At 40.8% G+C, this 22,439-nt stretch overlaps 1 protein-coding gene across 2 annotated transcripts in view; it reads left to right on the forward strand.

Annotated features, from left to right (window-relative positions):
- The window catches only part of LOC136884864 (pyridoxine/pyridoxamine 5'-phosphate oxidase), a 31,202-nt gene extending 8,763 nt beyond the window's left edge, over positions 1-22,439 (forward strand). For both annotated transcript variants that reach the window (XM_067157153.2, XM_067157154.2), the window contains exons 2-6: positions 3,773-3,921; positions 8,234-8,333; positions 14,114-14,185; positions 20,630-20,835; positions 22,207-22,439. In XM_067157153.2, the coding sequence (XP_067013254.2) occupies positions 3,773-3,921; positions 8,234-8,333; positions 14,114-14,185; positions 20,630-20,835; positions 22,207-22,336 (657 nt within the window). In that variant the 3' untranslated portion in view covers positions 22,337-22,439. The remainder of the gene's footprint in view (positions 1-3,772; positions 3,922-8,233; positions 8,334-14,113; positions 14,186-20,629; positions 20,836-22,206) is intronic.

The following is a 22,439-nucleotide window of genomic DNA, read 5'->3' on the forward strand; positions in this document are numbered from 1 at the left end:
ACATGAAGCTTTTTTTTTTAATTTTCAATAATGTTGCATTTATGCAACTTTGGGATTAACAAGGATGTATTCCTGATTCATAGACAGCTCACTTGATTGTACTTGCAATCTCTGTTCCTTCATTGTTGTGTAGTGAGGAAGTATGACACTGTGTGTCATCGCAAGAAAGGTATGCTAAGCTGTACTATAAAATAAATTATTTTATAAACAGGACATATTTTTTGTTTGCTGTGGAATTATGTGTAACATCTTTCTTATTTACATTAGGATTTGTTCATTTTTAGACATGTCTCACATCTACCAGAAAACACTAACTGTGGCAGAACTCGTAGCTATCTAAGAAGAAGATGAAGATGAAGAAGATGACTTGGTGAATGCAGATAACATTGACGCTGTCTATATTCCACCTGATGTCAATGAAGTAATGGATGAAAAAGACATAGACAAAGACCTCTTGTGGAAGAGGAACAAGTACGTGACATGGCTGGTACCTTTGAAATACATATAAGTACTGAACAAGAATCAAAGTATGAACCTGGAGGGTCAGCTGTAAAGAAACCTAAAAAGCAAGCAGAAAGAAGGAGCAGCTCCTGAACTGGAGAAAAGTTGCTTCTGTCTACAGTTCTTCACCAATCTGAGAATAATCAGCTAAAATTGAGGAAATAAAAATCAATGTAGTTGGTAAGTCACCTTACGCAGTATTTTCATTGTACTTCGATTCACAAGTTCTGCAAATAATTGTCGATTATACTAACAAATATGCTCACGATAATAACCACCATTCCTTCCAGCTAAGCACTGTAAGTCTAAAGTGATTTATGGGAATAAGGATCCTTTCTGGATATCACATATTGCCGGCTATGAAGTTGTACTGGTCAAAAGTCGAAGACAAAGGACTAACAATAGTTAGAAAATGCATGAGCCGTAAGAAGTTTACGACAATCAAACAAAACCCGCAATAGTCAGATAACAGTCTACTGGATCAGAATAACAAATTTTCAAAATTGAGGCCTGTTTTCAACGTAATGAACAAGAAGAACCTTCACTTCAGAATTTTTTCACATAATTTCCTCATCGACGAGGAAATGGTGCCATATTTTGGAAGATATTCCTGCAAGATTTTTATCAAAGAAAAACCTGTACATTTTGGCTTCAAGATATGGTGTTTGTGTAGGTTATCTATATCAGTTTATGCCTTATAGTCTAAGCGTGCTTGCCTTTGGTCACAGGGATCCCGAGTTCGATTCCCGGCAGGATCAGGAATTTTAACCTTAATTGGTTAATTTTGCTGGCACAGGGGCTCGGTGTATGTGTCGTCTTCATCATCATTTCATCCTCATCACGACGCGCAGGTCCCCTACGGATGTCAAATCAAAAGACCTGCATATGGCGAGCCATATGTCCTTGGACACTCCCGGCACTAAAAGCCATACGCCATTTCTTTTCCTTTATGGCTTATGGTAGGAAGGGACTAGACAGTGAAAACTCTGTTCTCTGGGTGAAAGAGTGGTTTCAGACTTGCTGCCAGTTATAAATAATCCATCTCATCACCGCATTTTCTTTGACAACTTATTTTCATCATACAAATTGTTCCGTATGTTGAAACTTCAAGGTTTTTTTGCAATCGGTACCATTCGTGAAAACTGTACTGCTGAGTGTCTTTTAGAACCCTCCTCACCTCTGAAGAAGAAAGCCCAGGGCTCATTCGATTTTGCTTACGAAGATGAAGCCGAAGTTTTGATGGTCAGGTGGAATGACAATTCAAATATGACAGTGGCAACCAACAGTAGTACTGTACAACCACTAGCAACCGCTAAAAGGTACAGTAGGAAAGAAAAGAAAAGTGTCTCTGTACCCCAGCCTAAATTTATTTATAAGTATAATACACACATGGGTGGAATTGATCTGCATGACAATGGCATTGCCAATTACAGGATACGAGTTAGGGGTAAAAAGTGGTGGTAGCCTCTGTTTATAAATTTGGTTGACAGTGTCATCATCAATTCTTGGGAAATACATAGACTAGTAAACAATGAAAAATCTCTCAGCTGCAATTCAGATCATATATAGCTCTGGCCCTGATGAAATCTGAAGGTGATGACACTAAAGATCATAAAGTATGTGGTAAAAATGAAATGGCGTATGGCTTTTAGTGCCGGGAGTGTCCGAGGACAAGTTTGGCTCGCCAGATGTAGGTCTTTTGATTTGACGCCTGTAGGCGACCTCCACGTCGTGACAAGGATGAAATGATGATGAAGACGACACATACACCCAGCCCCCGTGCCAGCGAAATGAACCATTCAAGGTAAAAATTCCCGACCCTGCCGGGAATCAAATCTGGGACCCCTGTGACCAAAGGCCAGCACGCTAACCATTTAGCCATGGAGACGGACAAGTATGTGGTGATGATGGGGAAGGCAACAAAGAAACTGACACAGAAGTGAGAGACAATTCTAATTATGGTCGACCATCAAAGGCAGCTTTACCCATGGAAGAACGTTGTGATCAAATAGGACATTTCATAATCCAAGAGGAAAACAAAGCTAGAAGAAGATGCCAACTGTGCAAAAGCACAACAATTTACAAGTGTCAAAAATGCAATGTTCATCTTCTTTCAGACTGTTTCCAACAATTTCACTCTTGCTAAATGAAGATGCCTACTAGCCCCAAAGTTGCGTAAACGCAACATTATGCTGAATCTAAACTTATTGTAAATACTTTTTGTTCCCACATTTTCTGGTCTTTATGATCTCATTTCAAGAGAAATATAGACTAATATTCCAAAAAATAATGTTTTTTTCACTGCTTAATGGGTTCAGTCCGTTTACCTGCACAAGTTACAACAAATGTTCAAAATGGCGCCTCGCTGCGTCAATTCAGGCATGGCATCATCGCAAAAATTTCCGTTGTGCCGGTTCGAACATCCCCGATGTTGTTTGAACAGTGTCCGCAGCCAGCGAGAAGTGGGGTGAGATCAGGTGAACGAGTGGGCCACGAAACAGGACCTCCTCTTCCTATCCACTTTGCACTGATCCAAGTGTTCACGAACCCTCAGTCCCAAGTGTGGCGGGGCTCCATCATGTTGGAACCACATCCGTTGATGAAGGGCAAATGGGATGTGTTCCAGGAACGTGGGTAGTACACTGCTGCATTTAGGCGGGGAGGAAGAAACAATTATCGAAACGATTCATTATTAATAACTTTTGACTTGATCGTTTCTGAAATACGGTTCCTTATCTCAAATTGATCCGTTTGCCGCCCTCCATCACCCCTGAAAGTTTGTAACATCATCACGAATACACTCTGTATAAATCGGTTAGCTGTGACGAATGACATTTTGTGCGCATTTCCGCTAATATATATTAAAATAATTATAGAAAATAAAGGGAAGAATTAGGAGCCTCCGTGGCTCAGGCGGCAGCGTGTGGGCCTCTCACCACTGGATTCCGTGGTTCAAATCCCGGTCACTCCATGTGAGATTTGTGCTGGACAAAGCGGAGACGGGACAGGATTTTCTCCGGGTAGTCCAGTTTTCCCTGTCATAATTCATTCCAGCAACACTCTCCAATATAATTTTATTTAATCTGTCGTTCATTAATCATTGCCCCAGAGGAGTGCGACAGGCTTCAGCAGCCGGCACAATTCCTACCTCGCCGCTAGATGGGGGCTTCTTTCATTCCATTCCTGATCCGGTCAAATAACTGGAAACAGGCTATGGATTTTCAAAGGGAAGAATTAGCTGATAAGTCAACTGCTATTGTTACTATTTCAGAACGGATGTACTATTCTGGGAGAGTCTGGCTTGGATGAGATCAAGTTGAAGTCAGAGCATCCCCTGGACATGTTCCAAGAATGGCGCCAGGAAGCCAAGAAGAACGGCCATCTAAATCCAGATGCCCTCGTGTTTGCCACAGCCAACAGGTATAAGTAACAGATAGCAGGAACATTTGATTCATTGAGATGCAATTATTTTCTTCTGTGTGGTGGTGGTGATTATTGTTTTAAGAGAAAAAGTACAACTGGGCAACCATCCTCTGCTAACATTAATCAGAGGGAAAAAAAATTGTAAGTTCTGACCATACGAAGCATTAGGGTATTGGCAAGGCATGAAGGTCTCACAAACCCAACACCGTTGGGTCTGATTAAAACAAGAGTCGGCCAAGAGAGGTGGGACAGGAGAAATGAAAATAATTCTGTCACAAGTGAGTGGAAGCAATATTACACTCAGTAGCATGGGAGAGGCACCCCTTAAGGTTCTAAGGCTGAGCCTACCCCTGATTAGTTTCCTTTCACTCTTTTTAGTGTTTTTTAATTGATATTTCAAATACTATACAGAACCTCTCTTGTAAACTCAGACCGTCCAGCAGCGTTTTTCCTCTCTGAGACCTAAGCAGCTGTATGGGAGGCCCGCGCATAGTTCTTGACCTTGCAAGGAGTGGGCACATGTTCGACCAAGCATCAGTAGCCAGTCTGAATCACAGCTGTTAACATGGTAAGGCAGTTATTGCAACACCGTATTTTCATACGTAAAAGTTGTTTTAAGTACGAGTCGGCTCGACGGGTACGCAATTTCCCAGTGAAGTGCACCCTCACGAGCACCGATTCACGTAATTGTCAGTAAATGTGAAACTACTGGCTCAGTGTTCAATAAAAAATAAAAAATAAACATGCACGCACATGAAAAGTTTTAACAGAGGAAAAGCTAGAAGACATTGGTGCGAATCTTGAACGATCACCGAATTAATCACTCACAAAATTAGCAAAACATGTAGGGCTTCGGTTTCTTCTGCCCCACAGAGCTACAAAGCTGTTACGCATCAAACTGTACAGGTTTACACGGGCCCTTTGTGTAAAACTGCTGATCCAGCCACAAAAGTGAGATATTGTGCGTGGTATCTTGCATCACTGAATGTTCGTTATTCGAACCGTGCCTTGTGTTCTTTTCGGATGACGCCTGGTTTCATCTTGATGGTGGTGTGAACAGTCATAACTCTCGCTATTGCTGAGCAGAAAATAGTAATAGTGTTTATGAAGTCCCTCATTATGAAGTATGACTCTTGCAGCATCTTTTATAAGGTAAAATTTCATATAAGATTGTATCCATGCTTATAGCGGGGTGGTCGCGCGCGACGTAAGTTGGGCTGAGGAAGCTGCCAAAGCGCAGAGTACAAACATTGTTCGTTCTGGGTCCATATGAGAGACCTTGTATATTTGAACTCGCCTTGCCTAACTCATGTCTTTGCCAACCACCAATAGCTATTCAGCTCAACTCAGCCCACTTCGCGCTCAAGCACTAGCAATTACTTGATGGGCAGAGTGAAGCGTGCAGGCCTTTGGTCACAGGGGTCCTGGATTCGATTCCCGGCAGGGCCGGGAATTTTAACCATCATTGGTTAATTTTGCTGACACGGGGGCTGGGTGTATGTGTTGTCTTCATCATCATTTCATCCTCATCACGACGCGCACGTCGCCTACAGGAGTCAAATTGAAAGACCTGTACCTGGCGAGCCAAACATGTCCTCGGACACTCCCGGCACTAAAAGCCATACGCCATTTCATTTTAGAGGTGTTGATCTTGTAAACATGTGCGTTTAGCGTTGCCCAAGAAGCTGCTGGTTGTCGTAGTGGGAAAAACTCACAACGCTGATTGCCCAATGAGCCGGTTGTTAGTAATGCTAAAATCTAAAGGTGTTTGGGAGAACTAAAACTGTACCATATAATAAAACATAAGGGAAATGATGTTTAATACTGTACAATATAGCATTGTTTTATGACATGGTTTAACCACGACTCATACCAGAATGCTTATGAAGTGAAATATCACAGCCGTGAGAAAGGTATAGTTCTGAGAGCTGAAACAAACCCTGAAAAACACAATAGTTGTGGAGGCCAGAAATCATTTGCAGCAAGTACAGGGCACGAACATCAGCGAAAGGACCGTAAGGAGGAGGTTGTATGAAGCGGATTTAAAATACAAGAGGTCCGCCACAGGACCTCTGCTTATGTGTGAGCACCATGCCTCTACGATGCAATTCACCAACACCTATCGAAAATGGACTGTGGAACAGTGGAGCTCAGTGCTGTTTACAAATTAATCCAGACTCTATTTGTGGGCATTGGATGGAAGGGGGAGAATATGGGTAAGGCCCATGTCTCCGCAAGAACACCGTTCGATGGAAGCTCTGTGATGGTCCGGGCTGGGATTACCACTGATGCGAGCACGGAGCTTGTGTTCATTGAGAATGGAAGTCTGACAGCCCACAGATACATCAAGGAGATTTTAGTGGATCACCTGGTGCCTTTTGCACCTGTCATTGGCAAGAACTTTATCCTGATCCATGACAATGCTCGCCCATACCTTGCTGTTTGTGTACGTGAGTACCTGGATGAAGTTGGAATTGAACAGTGGTGTGGCCTGCTCGTAGTCCCGTAGTTATCATTATAGAGTACGTCTGGGATATGCTTCAGAGACGTGCTAGGAGTCGTTCCCAGAACACACTGGCTCAACTTTGGGCAGCGCTCTAGGAAGAATGGGAGCTCATACCACAAGAGAACATTCGAGATTCCATCATGAGCATGCCTGATCGAATCACAGCTGTAACTGCAGCTAGAGATGGTAATACCCGTTATTGAGGCAATGGAAATGTGTTGAAAACATGTGGACAAATGGACCGCATATGAAACGGTACAGAGCTCCAGGTTTTGACATTTCCAAATTCGTGTTGGTGGACTGTTGTGATTGTCACGATTAATAATATCAATTAAACTTCTCACATGGGCTGATTAACTTATGATACATTGCAATGTTGTTGTAATGACATAACATTTGAGTTTTACTATGTTTCAAATGGACTAACATTAAATTTTGTCTGAAATACATATTAATGTAAAAATGCTCTCCTCAGGGAATTTAAGAAATTAATAAATAATCCCCAATTACCAATACATGACGACATCGCCGATGTTCATCTGAATCGTCTAAGGTCCCGAAATCCACCAATAAGAACTGCAATAGAACTTAAGAATACCAACTTCAATATTACTAAAGAATGGCAGGGAAGACAAGATACTAGGGCTGAGTCAACTTTGCTACCACCTGGATTTGAGCTTCCTCAGAAAACCTGGTCTACTCTTAACAGGATATGATCGGGCCATGATAACTGCGCAGATTTCCACTACAAGTGGAAAAGAATTCCTATGCCTATCTGCAACTGTGGTGCTTCTAAGCAGACCATCCCGCACATTATCAGTGAATGTCCAAAAAGAGAGTACAGTGGCGATATCAGTGACTTTGCTCATGCACTTCCAGAGACAGTTAACTATATAAATAACCTAGATATAAATATATAGTTTGTTCTTCAAAATCATTGTGTGTTGTATCTGTAAAGCCATACACTAAATAAATAATAATAATAAATAATGTTGATAACATTTCTTAGCTGACAAAGTGGGGGTCCCAATACTACGAAAAACGTAAAATTAAGCAATTTCATCAATTGTGCCGAAAGCTGAAGTGAGATTAGCTCTGATTTTGTTTAGATTTATTTTTTTAGTTGACAGTTATATGGCTAAAGGGTCCGGAAAGATTTAAAATTGTGAGTCTTGCATAGCTCTACAAAAAAAAAACAGCCTAAAGTCGCTTTTTTCTTTACTCATCTTCTTTTTTATTCAAATCCTAACCAAATTAACTTATTTATGTACATAATTATTTCTGTAATTTGTTTCATGCATCAATACCCTCAGGCAGTTTTTTTATTTTTTTATTATTTGGAAAATGTCCACACCGAATGTGGTTATAAGGGCTTAAGTGAATCTCTGCATTAATTCACATTAGCGCTCGTAATGGTAGGAAAAGACAAACTGCTGATCTAATCGACCAAATAAAGATGATTAAGAAAAGGATTGTCAATTTTAGGAATAAATAAAGAATATATATTCTCATACTTTATTATATTGTATTTACCTAAAATTCTTAGCTCACATCCCTAGGATGTTTTCAACATTGAGTTGCTTGCCTGAAGGGTTAGAACTGTAGATTTTGTGCCAGTGAGATTTTAGACAAAGACTTATAAATGGACTCTGAACAGCATACGCTGGCAGTTAAGTCTTCGTTTGGCGAACATTGCAGTATTTGCAACAACATAATGCCGACTTTAATTATAGCTAGTCAAATACTTTTTTTTTTTGTCACTGTATGTTTCACTGTTACGTGTGTGTCTCTTGTGTATTCCAGGCAGGGCAGAGTGACGGCCCGAACGGTCCTCCTACGTCGTCTGGAGTCAGATGGGTTCGTTATCATGACAGATCGTCGTGGTAGGAAGGCGCGAGACTTGGTAATTAAATTTCAATATTTATTCATTGTTGCACTCTACTATACTCAGGGCAGCATAATTGAATCCCTGAGCAGTTGGTTAGCGTGACTGTGTGACATTTGGGAGTACATTTTCTTGAAGTTGGGGGAGCATTCCTGGGCAATACTGGTAGTCGAAGATTGCAATGTCAGCGAGATCCTAGCTGAGGTGGAAATCATCTTTAGCATGTATAACGTGCATATAAACAAATAAAAAACAAGTTCCTTCTCTGTAGCCGCCACCCTGAACAGTTTATTTTATTTATTTCGTATGGCACAAGTTTACAAACAATGATTAAAAAATGTACAGCTATATACATATTTGAGTAGTCTTAAAATACACAGATTGAGACTTAGATCACATGATGTAGTAGTGTCAGAGTTGAATGTCCAACATGCTCAACCATTTCACAGAATTGTCAATGGCCTCGTGGATGTCCTGCATTGTTCCGTTGAATTTCCTTAGTGGCATTCCATAGCGATATGTCGGAGAGTCTGGAGCACGTCTGCAGTCACAGTAAAGGTTCTCGCTTACCTTCCACTTATGTTTCCAGAATTGATATCTGTCATGTTGGGTTTTTATTCAATTTAATGACGTCCAGATTTTTTTGATAGGTTGAAACAAGGACGACGGTTAACTGCATCCAGGATTAAGCCTAGTTTGTCTGGGTTTGAAGTGAACCAGATATTGCGGCATGTTTGATTCACATTAAATTGTTTTTGGATCAGTCTCTCCTCATGATGGTTTCCTTGAGTTGAACCTGATATGAGCAGTCCTGATGTACTGGCAGGAGAGAATTTTCATGGCATTTAAGCCATTCTTTTTTCAGTGCCATTTGTCTTCTGAGATGAGGGAGAGGAATGAGAGAAAGTACTCGTAGCCATTCCAAAGGTGTAGACTGAATGGTCCCTGATATAGTCCTCATTGTGTCATTCAACCAAGTTTCGAATTTCTTTGTGTTCAGAAATTCATGTGTCTCGACAGGAAATGATGGGCTTGTACCCCACTCTCGGCAGCTGTGAAGATAATTGTCCATGGTTTCCCATTTTCACACCACCCTGTCCTATCCAATCATTGCCATGAGATGATATCTGAGTCTGCACCAAGAAACCAGTACAAAAAAGAATTGCCAATCACATCAGACAAGCCAAAACAGCCTTTATAAAACGAATCTCGTGGCATCCAAAAATATCAGTATAAGTCTTAACCGGGCTGAGTGGCTCAGATGGTTGAGGCGCTGGCCTTCTAGACCCAACTTGGCAGGTTAGATCCTGGCTCAGTCCGGTGGTATTTGAAGGTGCTCAAAAACGTCAGCCTCGTGTCGGTAGATTTACTGGCACTTAACCTCTCAGCGTGGGACGACTTTCACTACCTGGCTACCCTGTGCTGTGGGAGGAGTATAGCACCTAGCACACTATGAGTGCAGGCTTTTAGTTAATTGGGCGTAAATGACAGGCAGTTCAATGGATTTTACCAAAATGTTCAGTTTTTTATTAGTGCATAAACCCACAAACAGCATAATTTACTGGAATTATCCAAGGTCAATGAAATGGAGAAATTCTCTGAGCTTTGAAATTGAACAAGAGATATGGCTGAACCAAATATAGAAGAAGCTAGTACCCAGAGCTTTTGAGAAATAAGGTCTCAATACAGGTTTCTGAACTATGCTCATTAACACACACAATGCAAAAACTACATACATTTCCTCCACAGTAACCGGTACACATTCATTTACCCTAGATCAAAACGGAAATAACATACCGTGTGATTGCATGCGATGTTGAGCATATATATCTGCCTATTCTACTACCATCTTTACAAACTCAACAGTAGAAAACAACTGAACATTTTCACACAGGATATGAGCAGTTCTTTGCAGAATTTTGAGACCCATAATTTGCCGTAAATATTTTCCTTCATCCTCTATATTTCTCACACAAACCCACCATCAAGAACATTACGGCCAATCTTTCCCCATATATCAAAAGCAACATCAATGTCACGATCATTACTTTCACTCACAAATCCTACATATTATATGTAATCGGTAAAAACTCATCAAATGAAAGATGTAGATATATCTTACTACATTAATTACAGTTCAGGAAATGTTCGCTAGATAGAAGCAAAAAGCAGAAGCTGCTACGCACGTGCAATGCACGACAGTGTGTTGGGGAGTCTGCGTGCAGTGTATCGCACTCTACGTTGAGTGGTTAAAATAATTACTGCGGGACTAAATTCCAGCACCTTGGCGTCTCCGAAAACCATAAAAAGAGCTAGTGGGATGTAAAGCAAATAACATTATTATTGGTCTAATTCTTAAAAAACGCCTGGTACTGTATAATAGTGAAACCTGGACCTTTATTCAGAAGCACAAAAGACAGGTTAAAGTAAGGAATGAGGAAACGTTAAGAAGGACTGGGGAGAGCCCAATTTGTGGAATATTCTGACTCAAAGAAAACTGGCTAGAGCATGTGTTAAGACACGAAAGTCTTCTGTACACAATTCCGGAAAATTTTGTGGAATGGAAGAATTGTTGACAACAACAATGGCTCTCATACATCAATCAAATAATGGGACAGCTACCTACAAAGAGTGAATGGGTAACACGGAGAGTTGCTACAAACCAACATTCGGACTGAACCCCACAGACGAAGAAATGTAAGGCGTGATAAAAAAATTTCCGTTTGAGGGCATTGCTGCAGCGGACATGCAACGTAGCGCGACATTGATGTGCGTATTAAAGCACACACATGGGTAGGCAGTCGTGTCGTGCCAAGGTGCACGCTTTAAATGGCGCCACGTGAACTACGGTGACGTTCTTACAAATGCGTCCAAACAGGACCAACGTGCTCTTATTCTGTTCTTGGCTGCTGAAGGACAAACACCGGTGGACATCCATCGGAGAATGAAGACTGTGTATGGGCCAGCATGTCTGTCGTAAATCACCGTTGTGGAATGGTGCACACAGTTCTGTGCGAGTTGCATTTCGACACAAAATGCTGGTTGATCTGGCAGGCCAGCCTCATCCATTACGGACAACAACAAGAGGCCTGCAGTCCTGATCTCTCCCCACGTGATTATCACGCCTTTGGCCCCCTCACAAAGGCGTTGAAGGGTCGACGCTTCCTGTTGGGATGAGGGTGTGCAGCAGGCGGTTACGGACTTCTTCACGCAGCAGGACACGGTGTTTTACCACACGGGGATGTTCAACCTAGTGCGTCGGAGGGATGAGTACTTCAACGCTCACAGTAATTCTGCCTGATTGGCACTCAGATTCAGGACTGTACGGCCGTTGAACGGAAACTTTTTGATCGCCCCTTATACAACCAGCAGTGTCTTAAGGAGGATAGTAACGTAGGCAGAGATGGGTTTACAAATCAAATGTGGTCTTTGATCATTTTGTCAATGAGTTAAATCAGAGCACGGCTCTGTTCGGAATGGCCAAGATTATTACTGTGCTGTTCCGTCACAGTTGCAGTTCGTTCCAACAAAGGTTTAATTTCAAAACAACAGATTGAAAATATAATTACTACTATATTGTATATCCTGTGGAGACGACTCGGATAGTATCCATAACCCAGATGCATTCTTATTAAAGGTGTCTTCATGTTAGTTTAACTTCTTGAACCAGATTTGCGTGGGCTGAATTCTATCATAGTGCTTTCCTCTTGGCAAGCTGTGATGTTTTCCAGTATTCAGACCATTCCCTGAAGGCCTGTTGCTTGATTGTTGGTAGGAAATCAAAATATGGTAACTGTTTGTAAAGGTGGTGTTCACATGTTGTGGCTTTTTTCAATAGCTGGTCTGCTATCCCATTCATCGTTAACCAGAGTGGCCTTTAATCCATAGGAGATGATTGTCTTCCTGAGCAGCTTTCTGGGCGGTATAGTCAGGTTCAAAGTGTCTGATACATACTGATGAGTAGACAGGTCTCAACAAGAATTTCGTAGCTTTTGAAGGGTACTTTGTGAGTAAGAAAGTATTAGAATCTTACGGAAGTGACAAATCCATAGCTAATGGCTGAACGGATACTTAAAATTTTTGCACTAACGACAGACGTCTCTTGAGGTAAGCAGTACTTTCTTGACACCTGAGATTCAATACAGAAGAATGCATCACCCATGCCTGTTGTGGTCTTGGATCCGTCAGTATAAATATGAACAAAATTGGGCCATGTGGTATTGAGAAAAGCTGATAAACTTTCATTAATGGAAACACAGTTAGTAATGAAAGAGATGTATTTCACGTTGAATTCTACATTGATTGAACCCAACAAATATCAATAATAGTTTGACATATACAAGCCTAGAGTTGGAAACATTAGACAGCAATTGCAGTAGAGGCGAATGGGGGGGGGGGGGCACCCCCCCCCCATTTCGTGGAGAAAACATTACATTTTTATTCCATTTTAGCCAGCTGAAACTAGGAATTATAGAAATTATTTTCAATAGCCATTTGTACAAGCCTTGTTGTCTTATCTCTCCCTTATTTTCTTAAATTATTAACAAAATTATTAGCGGAAATGCACACAAAATGTTGTTTCGTGGCTGACCAATTTGTATAGCGCCACAGCAAGTAGTGAAGACTTTGCATGCGCTGTGAGGAAGGGTAGCAGGATCACGGACACCGAGGGATGATTCACCCGCTTGCCGCGCGCATTCGTTAGTCTGGCAGTCTCTTTAGTTTCTGTTAGTGTTTAGTCAAATACTAAATGATTTTTGAAGTATAATAAGGCCATACTTCTATTTAATTGTAATACATGCATAATATTGTTTGTTTGGTGAAAGTTTTATTGTATGGTATTGAATCAAAAGGAGTGTGAATGTATACAAACACTTCAATATATTGCAAAAACTTTGTAAATATTAAGGCTCCTATTTGTCTTGATTGTTAACTTAGCATCAATACTGGTGTGTTTTGACATTATACTTACATTTTATCCCCATTAGATGGGAAGATAATAATGTACAACCCTCTAAAATCTTAGGTTATAATCAAGCAATTCAACCATCCACTGTTAGTAAACTGTGATCCAACAAAATGTATCAAATAATCATACACAAATTATTGTAAACAATTAGTTCTTATGGGACAATCTTACTTATGTAACATCTGGTTCAGAGCTCTGAATAATTTACAGAATTGAGTGGCTGATGATGTCTTGCTAGGATAAGCAAAACATGTACCACAACAACCTAAGTAGAATAATTATATCCCAGTCACAAGGATTGAAAAGTATTGAAAAGGTGGATATCAATAAATATATTGTAAAATTTTAATATACTGAAATTCAATATGGCTGAAATAAGTGGTGTGTTCCGAGCTGTCAGCAGAGAGATGGTGTGCAATGACATTAGTAGGCGAATGAGTTTGAGTGGTGTCTTTAAAAGTAGGAAAGATCACAATATGAAGATAAAATTGGAATTCAAGAGGACAAATTGAGGCAATTATTCTTTTATAGGAAGGGGAGTTAGCGATTGGATTAACTCACCAAGGTAATGTTCAATAAATTTCCAATTTCTTTGAAATCATTTCAGAAAAGGCTAGGAAAACAACAAATAGGAAATCTGCCACCTGAGCGACTGTCCTAAATGCAGACTAGTAGTGACTGATTGATCGATGGATTGATCAATCATCATTTTGTAACTATATCCCACCCATCGGTTGCTCCTGGCTACGTTACTGACTTTCGCTTTATAGATAAGACAAAAGAAATGTTTTGACTGTATATTAAAATAGCAATTGTGTGTGTGTTTCAGGCTGAATGTCCTGAGGCCTCTATCGTCTTCTACTGGAGCTACCTTAAGGATGGTGAGCTCATACATTTGCAGGTATGTACAACTGTGTGGAGTGGTGGTGGTGATTATTGTTTTAAGAGAAAAATGGAAGGGACTCAACACTTCGAAAAATGAAGGTATCGGCCAAAGAAAAGGGCATAAAAATGAAACTCTCCCTAGGCCTCGCGTGCTCTTATACCGTTGAGTTGGAAAAAGAGATGACCATGGGAGGTCAGATAGGATAGATGAAAGTGAGGAGCCTAGCACAAGTAAGTGGAAGCAATACCAGGACTCAGCTGAGGGCTCGGTGGTCGCAAACCCCTGTTCCCAAGTTAAAAACCCCTGGGGTCCCTATTATGCTAACCCCGTAGAAACAGAAGATGAACTTGTACCAAAAGTACAGGCAGCTTTCCAGGTCGTTAGTGACACACCACACTTTGTGAACAGAGTCCAAAGCTCACTATTACACCGTCGTAAACTGTGCACCGGAGAAGGAGGTGGATGTATTGAACATCTACCATAATCAAATCATTGGGCGTATTTTTTCCGTCGTTCAGTATTTCATTCCTTTTACAAAGTTTTGAGTGAAGGAGTACACAATCGTGGGGCGGCAACGTTGCTTCTTCAAACATGTTAAATAACAAAGAATGTTACTACGAACAACAGACGAGAGGAGAAATGATCTGGTGCATTACCTGACTGACAAGTGTCTCTTAATTACAGTGTGTTCTTGTACTGTGTGTGTAGTTACAGCTGTTTAATAAACTAACTGTGGACAAAGACTGTCCCGTGTGAGTCGAGCGAGGAAACTTGTACATATGTGCAGAGCGTTGTCTCTGTCTCCGTCATACACTCCACTTCCCCCTCCCTGAAGCATGGCAGCGACTTGTGCTCTGGTATAGCAAATACGGCGAGTTTGTCAATTTGATCTGCGGTCCAAGTAACCTAATGTTCTCGAAAATAATTTTTTTCTCCCGTCAATCCGTGCACCATGCTTCTTAACATAACAGGAAGAGCATCCCTGATTTTATTTGTCGGTATACTTCTGGTACACCCTGTAGAACCTGTTCTACAGGATGGAGATGACAGTAGAATTTTACAATGAAGTACGACTAGTAATCATCTTCTCTTAACACTTATTGGAGGGAGAAATTGAAGAGGGCTGACAATTTGAAAAATGATGGTATCGGTAAAAGAAAGCGAAGACCTATTCTAATGCTGTAGGGATTGGAAAAGAATAAAAGTTGGTCAAGAGGGGTCATACACGAAAGACGATAATAATAATAATAATAATAATAATATTATTGTGTTTATGTCCCAAAGAGCCGGAATTTTGTCCCGCAGGAGTTCTTTTACATGCCAGTAAATCTACCGACACAAGCTGACGTATCTGAGCACCTTGAAATACCACCAGATTGAGCCAAGTTCGGGTCAGAAGGCTAGCGCCTCAACTAGGGGCATAACGTTAGGGCCTGCAATGAAGGTGAGCCCAGGCTTTAAGGGGCCCTGCAGACTCCTTGCAAAAAAAATAAATCTATAAATTACATAAAATTCTGGAAGATTTTAATTTATGACTTGATAGATTAGGTGAGGGAGCCTCCGTGGCACAGACGGCAGCGAGTCGCCTTCTCACCGCTGGATACCGTGGTTCAAATCCTGGTCGCTCCATGTGAGATTTGTGCTGGACAAAGCGGAGGCGGGACAGGTTTTTCTCCGGGTATCCCGGTTTTCCCTGTCATCTTTCATTCCAGCAACACTCTCCGTTCTCATTTCATAGCATCTATCAGTCATTAATAAATCACTTGGGGAGTGGCGACCCCATCGTACTAATAGCCTATATCTGCTTCATTCATTCCATCCCTGACCCGGTCAATGACTGGAAAACAGGTTGTAGGGTTTTTTTCAGATTAGGTGAGTCTAATAAACACTAGCATTGCGCTTCATATAATCGCGTGGCCGGGTGATGCAATATATTAATCTATGCGTTTCTTAAGTAATAGCATTTGAGTGTATGATGCCTTCACACATGCGGAACACAAGTTGATATTTTTCGAAGGCTTGTCAGAGACCAATCGTCTCTCTCTCTCTCTCTCTCTCTCGCACGCACGCGCGCGCATGCACACACGTCTTGTGAGCCTGTCAGGGAATGGAGAGTGGTAATTTTAATTGACCTGTGATGTTATTGACGAGTTGATGACAACATTTGGGTTTTCCGACCAGGAAGGCATCAACTCTAAGTGTGTATGCAATAATAAGACCCATTAAATATTCTTCCTTGAAATCTTACAATAATGAGAAGCTGTGGATATACGTAAAAATCCTAACAATTTCAACAGGGACACTGGCTATCAATTAAGTAATACCTAGTTGCCTGCCATTAAGGAATAACATAGGTAGTTCTCTTCCCTGTCCTTTCTATATTATTTCATTTCGGTGGTTTCCAAATTCATATGCTCGTCATCACCAGCTGGTTCATTCTAGCTGTGTATTATTTGTTAGTCGTACTTTCATACGTGTAAAACATCTCATTTGGAGCCTAATGTCGTCATCTCCCGCTTGGAGCGCTGTGCCAGCATACAGCCATCTGGTACCACCACAATTCTCCAACGGTAAAATATTCTTAAATTCAAACCCTCATTATTGTAGAAGTCTTCCTCGCGAACAGTCGAGACTTTCTTCTGAAGATGCGGAGCAAAGTTCTCTGCGAAACGTAAACAGTTTCATCATCTTTTCTTGACATGGCATAAGCCCAAAAGCCCACATCTAGAGGCCTGCGTGGATATACAAAATAATATCCGCATCCGCACTTCCTTCATCCGCGAATGGTTATCCGCATCCGCAAAAAGGTTAACCGCGGATAATATAAATATTTAACTACAGTATCCTACATTAAACCCAAGGTATTGAAACGGATAGATCTGTTAAAATAATACAGCAGGCCTGACACCTGGCACTGGAACCTCTACAATCACAGATTTTTGAGGGATTTTCTCTTGCGACAACTACCGACGTATTGAACTTTGTTCCTTGTTTCCATTATTTGGAGTCAGGAGTCAGTTAGGCTTAGGTCAGATTTATGGCTTTATGGTCTCAAGGCTCCTTCTCCCATACCAATGTCAAGAGTCACCTAACCAAAAGCAAGAACAAGAGTATACCTGAGTGAAAATCAATAAACGTCATTATTTGGAAATTATCAGCAAAATTATCTGCACTGCCATACAGTTTGTATGACACTAACTTTGTGGATATACGCATCCGTGCAGGGCTCTACCCGTATCGTGTTTAGTCATCACTTTCAGCATCTTTCCTGGAATACTGTTTGCAAATTTTGTTTCCGGGTTCAAACATTTGTAGCTGGAGGACCCACTGGGTAATTCCATGCTTTTCTAAAACAAATGGAATACAGCCTTCGATCAACGGAAGTGCCTCTTCTTCCTCAGAACTTGCAGACTTTCTGTTTCAGTGTTATGATCACTTTCATAAACCTCATCTGTTTCATTATCATCACTTTCGTTGTTCAAGTCCACTTCCTCCACTGTTTCACCCAGCCATGAAAGATCAGTGGATGACATTATAACTTGTATAAATTCACTAACAACAGTCACATTATAAACAAATCACATTAAACACAACACAAAAGCAGTGTAAGGTCTCAGCTGCTTCCAACTTGCTCGCCTTCTCTTAAGCTACCTACGTCCCTGACAAGTTAAAGCCTATAATAATGTGGAAGGAATAATCTTTATAACGGTGAAATAATTACTGAAATTGGTTTAGTGGTCCCTGAGACATACTGTACCAGGAAAGCCTAGGTCCTGGCCCATATCAATCGAAAGAAACGTTATTCCAGCATAAAAGATCCGACCGACGTACGAACATCTAAGTAAAGGAATGTTCCAGCATGAACCGGACTTCACGAGTGCACTAGGCGGAGTCAAGTGACGTCACCTGTCGTTCGAACCTCACCTCCCCTAGAGATATTTCTAAAAAGAATTTTCTTTTGGCAGCTTTTCAACGCCTTAACCAATTTCAACGGGACAAACGCTGAATCGTAGCAGACATCATAAAAGTTAATCCCTGTGAATTTCGAATTAATTCATCCCATGGTTGTTGAGTTATAATAATTTAAAGTCTAAAAGAAATTACGCATTCACGGTCACATGGCCAAGAGAAATCACCCCTCCCAGCGCCAGCATATATATGTCAAGGCTAACAGGCAGAGCAGCGCAGTACAAGGACGAGTGCACAGATGTGTGTGTGTGTGTGTGAGAGCGAGACAGTCGTACAGTATGTCCGCGCAGTCACGGTGAAAGTACTTGCCGTCGCGTTTCCGGAATACGAAGTTATATCGCCGACAAAATTATAAAAGACGTCGCACTGTATTTAGTATCTCACATCGCGACTACGGTCTAATTCTAAAGACATTTGAGAATATAATAAGAGTGAACTTATTGAAGTGCAAATACCAAATATTTAACGTTCACAGAATATATCATTACGTGTAGACTTAGGTTACTTCACATGATATTGAACTTCTGCAGAAACTAATGTGTAGAATCACCAGAACTCATTTCTTTTCGAGTATTGAACCGTATTCCTTTATTCACGCCATATTAGTATACGACTTACAGTAGTAATCTGGGTGAATACTACGAACTTTTTCTGAGGTAATATGACGTTATAATAACAAGATAAGCAGAAAATAATCCTTAGTGACTTAATGACTGTATTCAAAGACTGTGATTATAGACTATGATTTGCCTTTTCAAGTGTGAACTGTGTAATTATGGATGTTTCAGTAACGACTTTAAATAGTATTTCATACAGGAAGGACTGTGATTATTCATTTAACGCCTTGAAGTTCAATTACGCCATAAATTGTGTTCAACAGTAAATGACAGTGTCAGTGATAACTACTCTCACTAAATGAATTTTTCGTGTGCGAAAAATCACCTTAATAAGCTGCAATTCTACATGATCCAGTTCCAGCCGTCATCACCTCATCGGGAACGTCAACATGGTGTGTTAAGGGAACATCGCCGATCCTGATTCTCCACGGAACATTCCAGATGTCCATATTTCAACATTTGTAGCAACATTTCTTTCAGTAAGTGAGTAGTAACAAACTGAATAAAATTTTCTCATTAATTTTGAACAGTGGAAACTTCAGTGCCGCGTGTGAACAAATATTTCAGAGTTCTCTTAGTTCCTCAGAAGTGATTAATTTAATTTTCAAATTTAATTTTCATATTTCATAGAAAGACTTTAGGCTCTTCAAGTGTGCTATACATCAAGGTTTACAAACTGAAAAACTGAAATCTTTTAACAGAAATTTAATTTTTCATGTCAATTTGCAATTACAAGTGTGTGCTTATATTTAGAAAGACTTTAGTTGAAAATCTAATACCTCATATTCTCAAGCATGAAAGACTTTGGAATCAGTGATATTCATTTAATTTTCATGAACAGAATTCAGGAAGGTTACGTTCAAACTTTTCATTTCAATGCCAGATTTGAGTCCAATTATCATATTGCAGGGTGAAGAATTAATAAATTGTCATTAAAAAAAAATTTTAACCATCTATTATTCGCTCTGCGAGTCTATCCTACTCTGTATCGGCTCCAAAACGAAGTTCCACTCCCTGAGGTCCTACTCATGCACTTTACCCACAAACTTTTCCTGGTACAATACATATACACATTCTCTCTAAATGGTGCTCCCTTCCTAAAAAAAAAGGGAAAAGAATTGCCCTCTTCGCGTAACACCTTCAAGGAAATACGTGGTTCGCAGAAAAGGTAGGCCTTTCAACATTAGAATGGACTGAAAGCCTCAAAATGATGGCAGACATGGTTCCAGTAAGAAGCTTGTATGGTAGACGTCAAGGTAAGATTGAAACTTTGGGCCATGTTCTCGGCTACTATCAATTTGGTTCATTGCTTAGGAATACTCACCATCACACAATTCACGCGTGGCCTTGTTGCAAAAGCCTTTCGCGATAATGAGTGGGCAGTACATGAAGAAGTGAACTACTTAGCTGAAAATGGTAACATGAGAAGAGTAGATATTCTACCCATCAATAGACAGAGAGATCGTTCTGTAATGTTGGACCTAACAGTATGTCTAGAATCAGGCAAACAACAGCCGCACAATGTGCACTCTGAGAAGGAGGCAATCCACATTCCAGTATGCAATTACATTATGGAGAAATATAACGTGAACTTCATCACCGACTACAGATTGTTAGTGGATACAAGAGGTACCATACTGGGGATGATGGCCGAGTTGTGGAAGAGGTTGCCCTCGGAGAAAGCTCCTAGCCACGATTGCCGAGGCGGCTGTACATGGACCCATGCTTCTTTTAAGGTACCATTTACTGTATATTTCTAAAACAAACATCGTACAATACTGTGTCATATGGCAAACCCGTTGAGGGTCAATTTCCTAAAAATATATATATTGTTTTTCTGTACTCTGTGATTTAACTGGTTGTGTGTCCTCAGGTCCGTGCGGAAGGAGCTGTCGTGGAGCTCGAGCCACACCAGTACCAGGACCTGTATGACAGCGAGCCTGTGGTCTGTAAGATCCGCTCTCATCTGTGTACACAAGGAGCTCAAGTGGAAGACTGGGAGGAGTACAAGGCCCGTCACGACGAGCTGCTGCAGCAGTGGAGACAAGGGCTCAACACGCTGCCCATGCCGGATCATTTGTAAGTCCCTCTTTACTTTTAAAAATTCCGCTATTCTGCAGGATGATTCACAAGATATTACCACGAATTTTGAGCCCATTTCTGAGTGCATTTTGAACAAAAAGTGTTACATTAAATAACTGGAACCAACAATCAATATTTATTGTTACATCAATGCCAAATTTGCTAGAAAGAGACCCTTTTATAACGGTTGATCAATTGAAATATAGACTGGTGTTAGAAACTTTTTGAATAACATACACTGTATCAAAATGACAGCAGAGTCTACCCACCATTCAGGTACGTCCTGATGCTGAACATGTTTCTCTATACCCTCCATACTGGTAACTGCTTGAACCACTCTTCCACATCATCAGGAAAAAATACTATTTAATGCCACTTATGAAATTATCTATATACCATATTCTCGGGAGGAATGGTCAATATTCAGGGCTATGACAGGAACGATCATTCAGAGAAAAAAAACTTCATATGGACATGTGCCTTATTCCAAATTGTTTCTGGGATAGAACGCATTTAATGTTCATTTGTTTTTGGGCTAGTGATGCGCACATGTGTCTTACCCACCCAACCTCTTTGACATTTTATTTTTCTAGCCCAACGTACCTCGTTGCTTTCAGTCTCTTTGCTCGGGATGTCTTTCTGCCATTAAACTAGCCAGCTGAACGAGCAGTTATCCACGGTGTGTTGCGAGTGAAGTAGTGCGAGGGGCTGAGGGTGTATCAGAGAAGCATCGGTTAACCGTGTCTGTACATACGCTGCCTAAAATGCCACACGTCTACACTAAAAGAATATGCAGAAATGGTCCATGTTTATGGCTTCTGCGATGGTACAGGCCCCTGCTGCTGCCGAGGAATACTGTCGGTGCTTTTCAACACGTTGAATTCCTGATCGTAGAATGTTTACCAGAGTTTTCAGTACATTGCGTGAAACAGATATTCTTCCAAGTTCCCATTTCTTTTCTGACCGTGTAGTTCAACAACCTGTGCAGGAACAACAACATTATTGAAATGGTGCAGCGTAGTCCTACCACCACCACACAGCGACTTCTGCACGTATCAATGTCCCACAAACACGTATATGGCGAACATTACATGAGGAAAACTTGTACCCATTTCAAAATATCAAAGAGGTCACGTTGGGTGGGTAAGAAAAAAAAAAATTATCATCCACCAAAACGAGCCAATTTGAAGCTCCCCATAAAATTCTGGGGACAAGGGAACATAACTGACTAAAGTGGAACGTCTGCTCACCTTACAAAAGCACGTGTATGAAAACTATATACATGAACCCACATTGTACACTAAAAGTGTACAAAATTGATAAAAATAACAGCCAACGTGTTAAAGACTGCATTCCACTCTGTTCTAGTGTTGCCTACAAGCTGATACCTGATGTGATGGACTTCTTCTACGCCTCGGGAATGAATATCGGCGATCGCAGGTTGTTCGTGTGGGATAAAGAACTGAAACAGTGGACTTACAAGAGGATCCAAGCATAGTGCATGAAAGAACAGTTTCAACTTGAAGCATTTTCTCCATGCTTACAAATTATCAACCTTGTTCTCTATGTACTATCTGAAATACATGATGTTTTACAATTAT

The sequence above is a fragment of the Anabrus simplex genome, chromosome 13, assembly GCF_040414725.1.
Source record: "Anabrus simplex isolate iqAnaSimp1 chromosome 13, ASM4041472v1, whole genome shotgun sequence".
In the NCBI taxonomy this organism is placed as follows: Eukaryota; Metazoa; Arthropoda; class Insecta; order Orthoptera; family Tettigoniidae; genus Anabrus; species Anabrus simplex.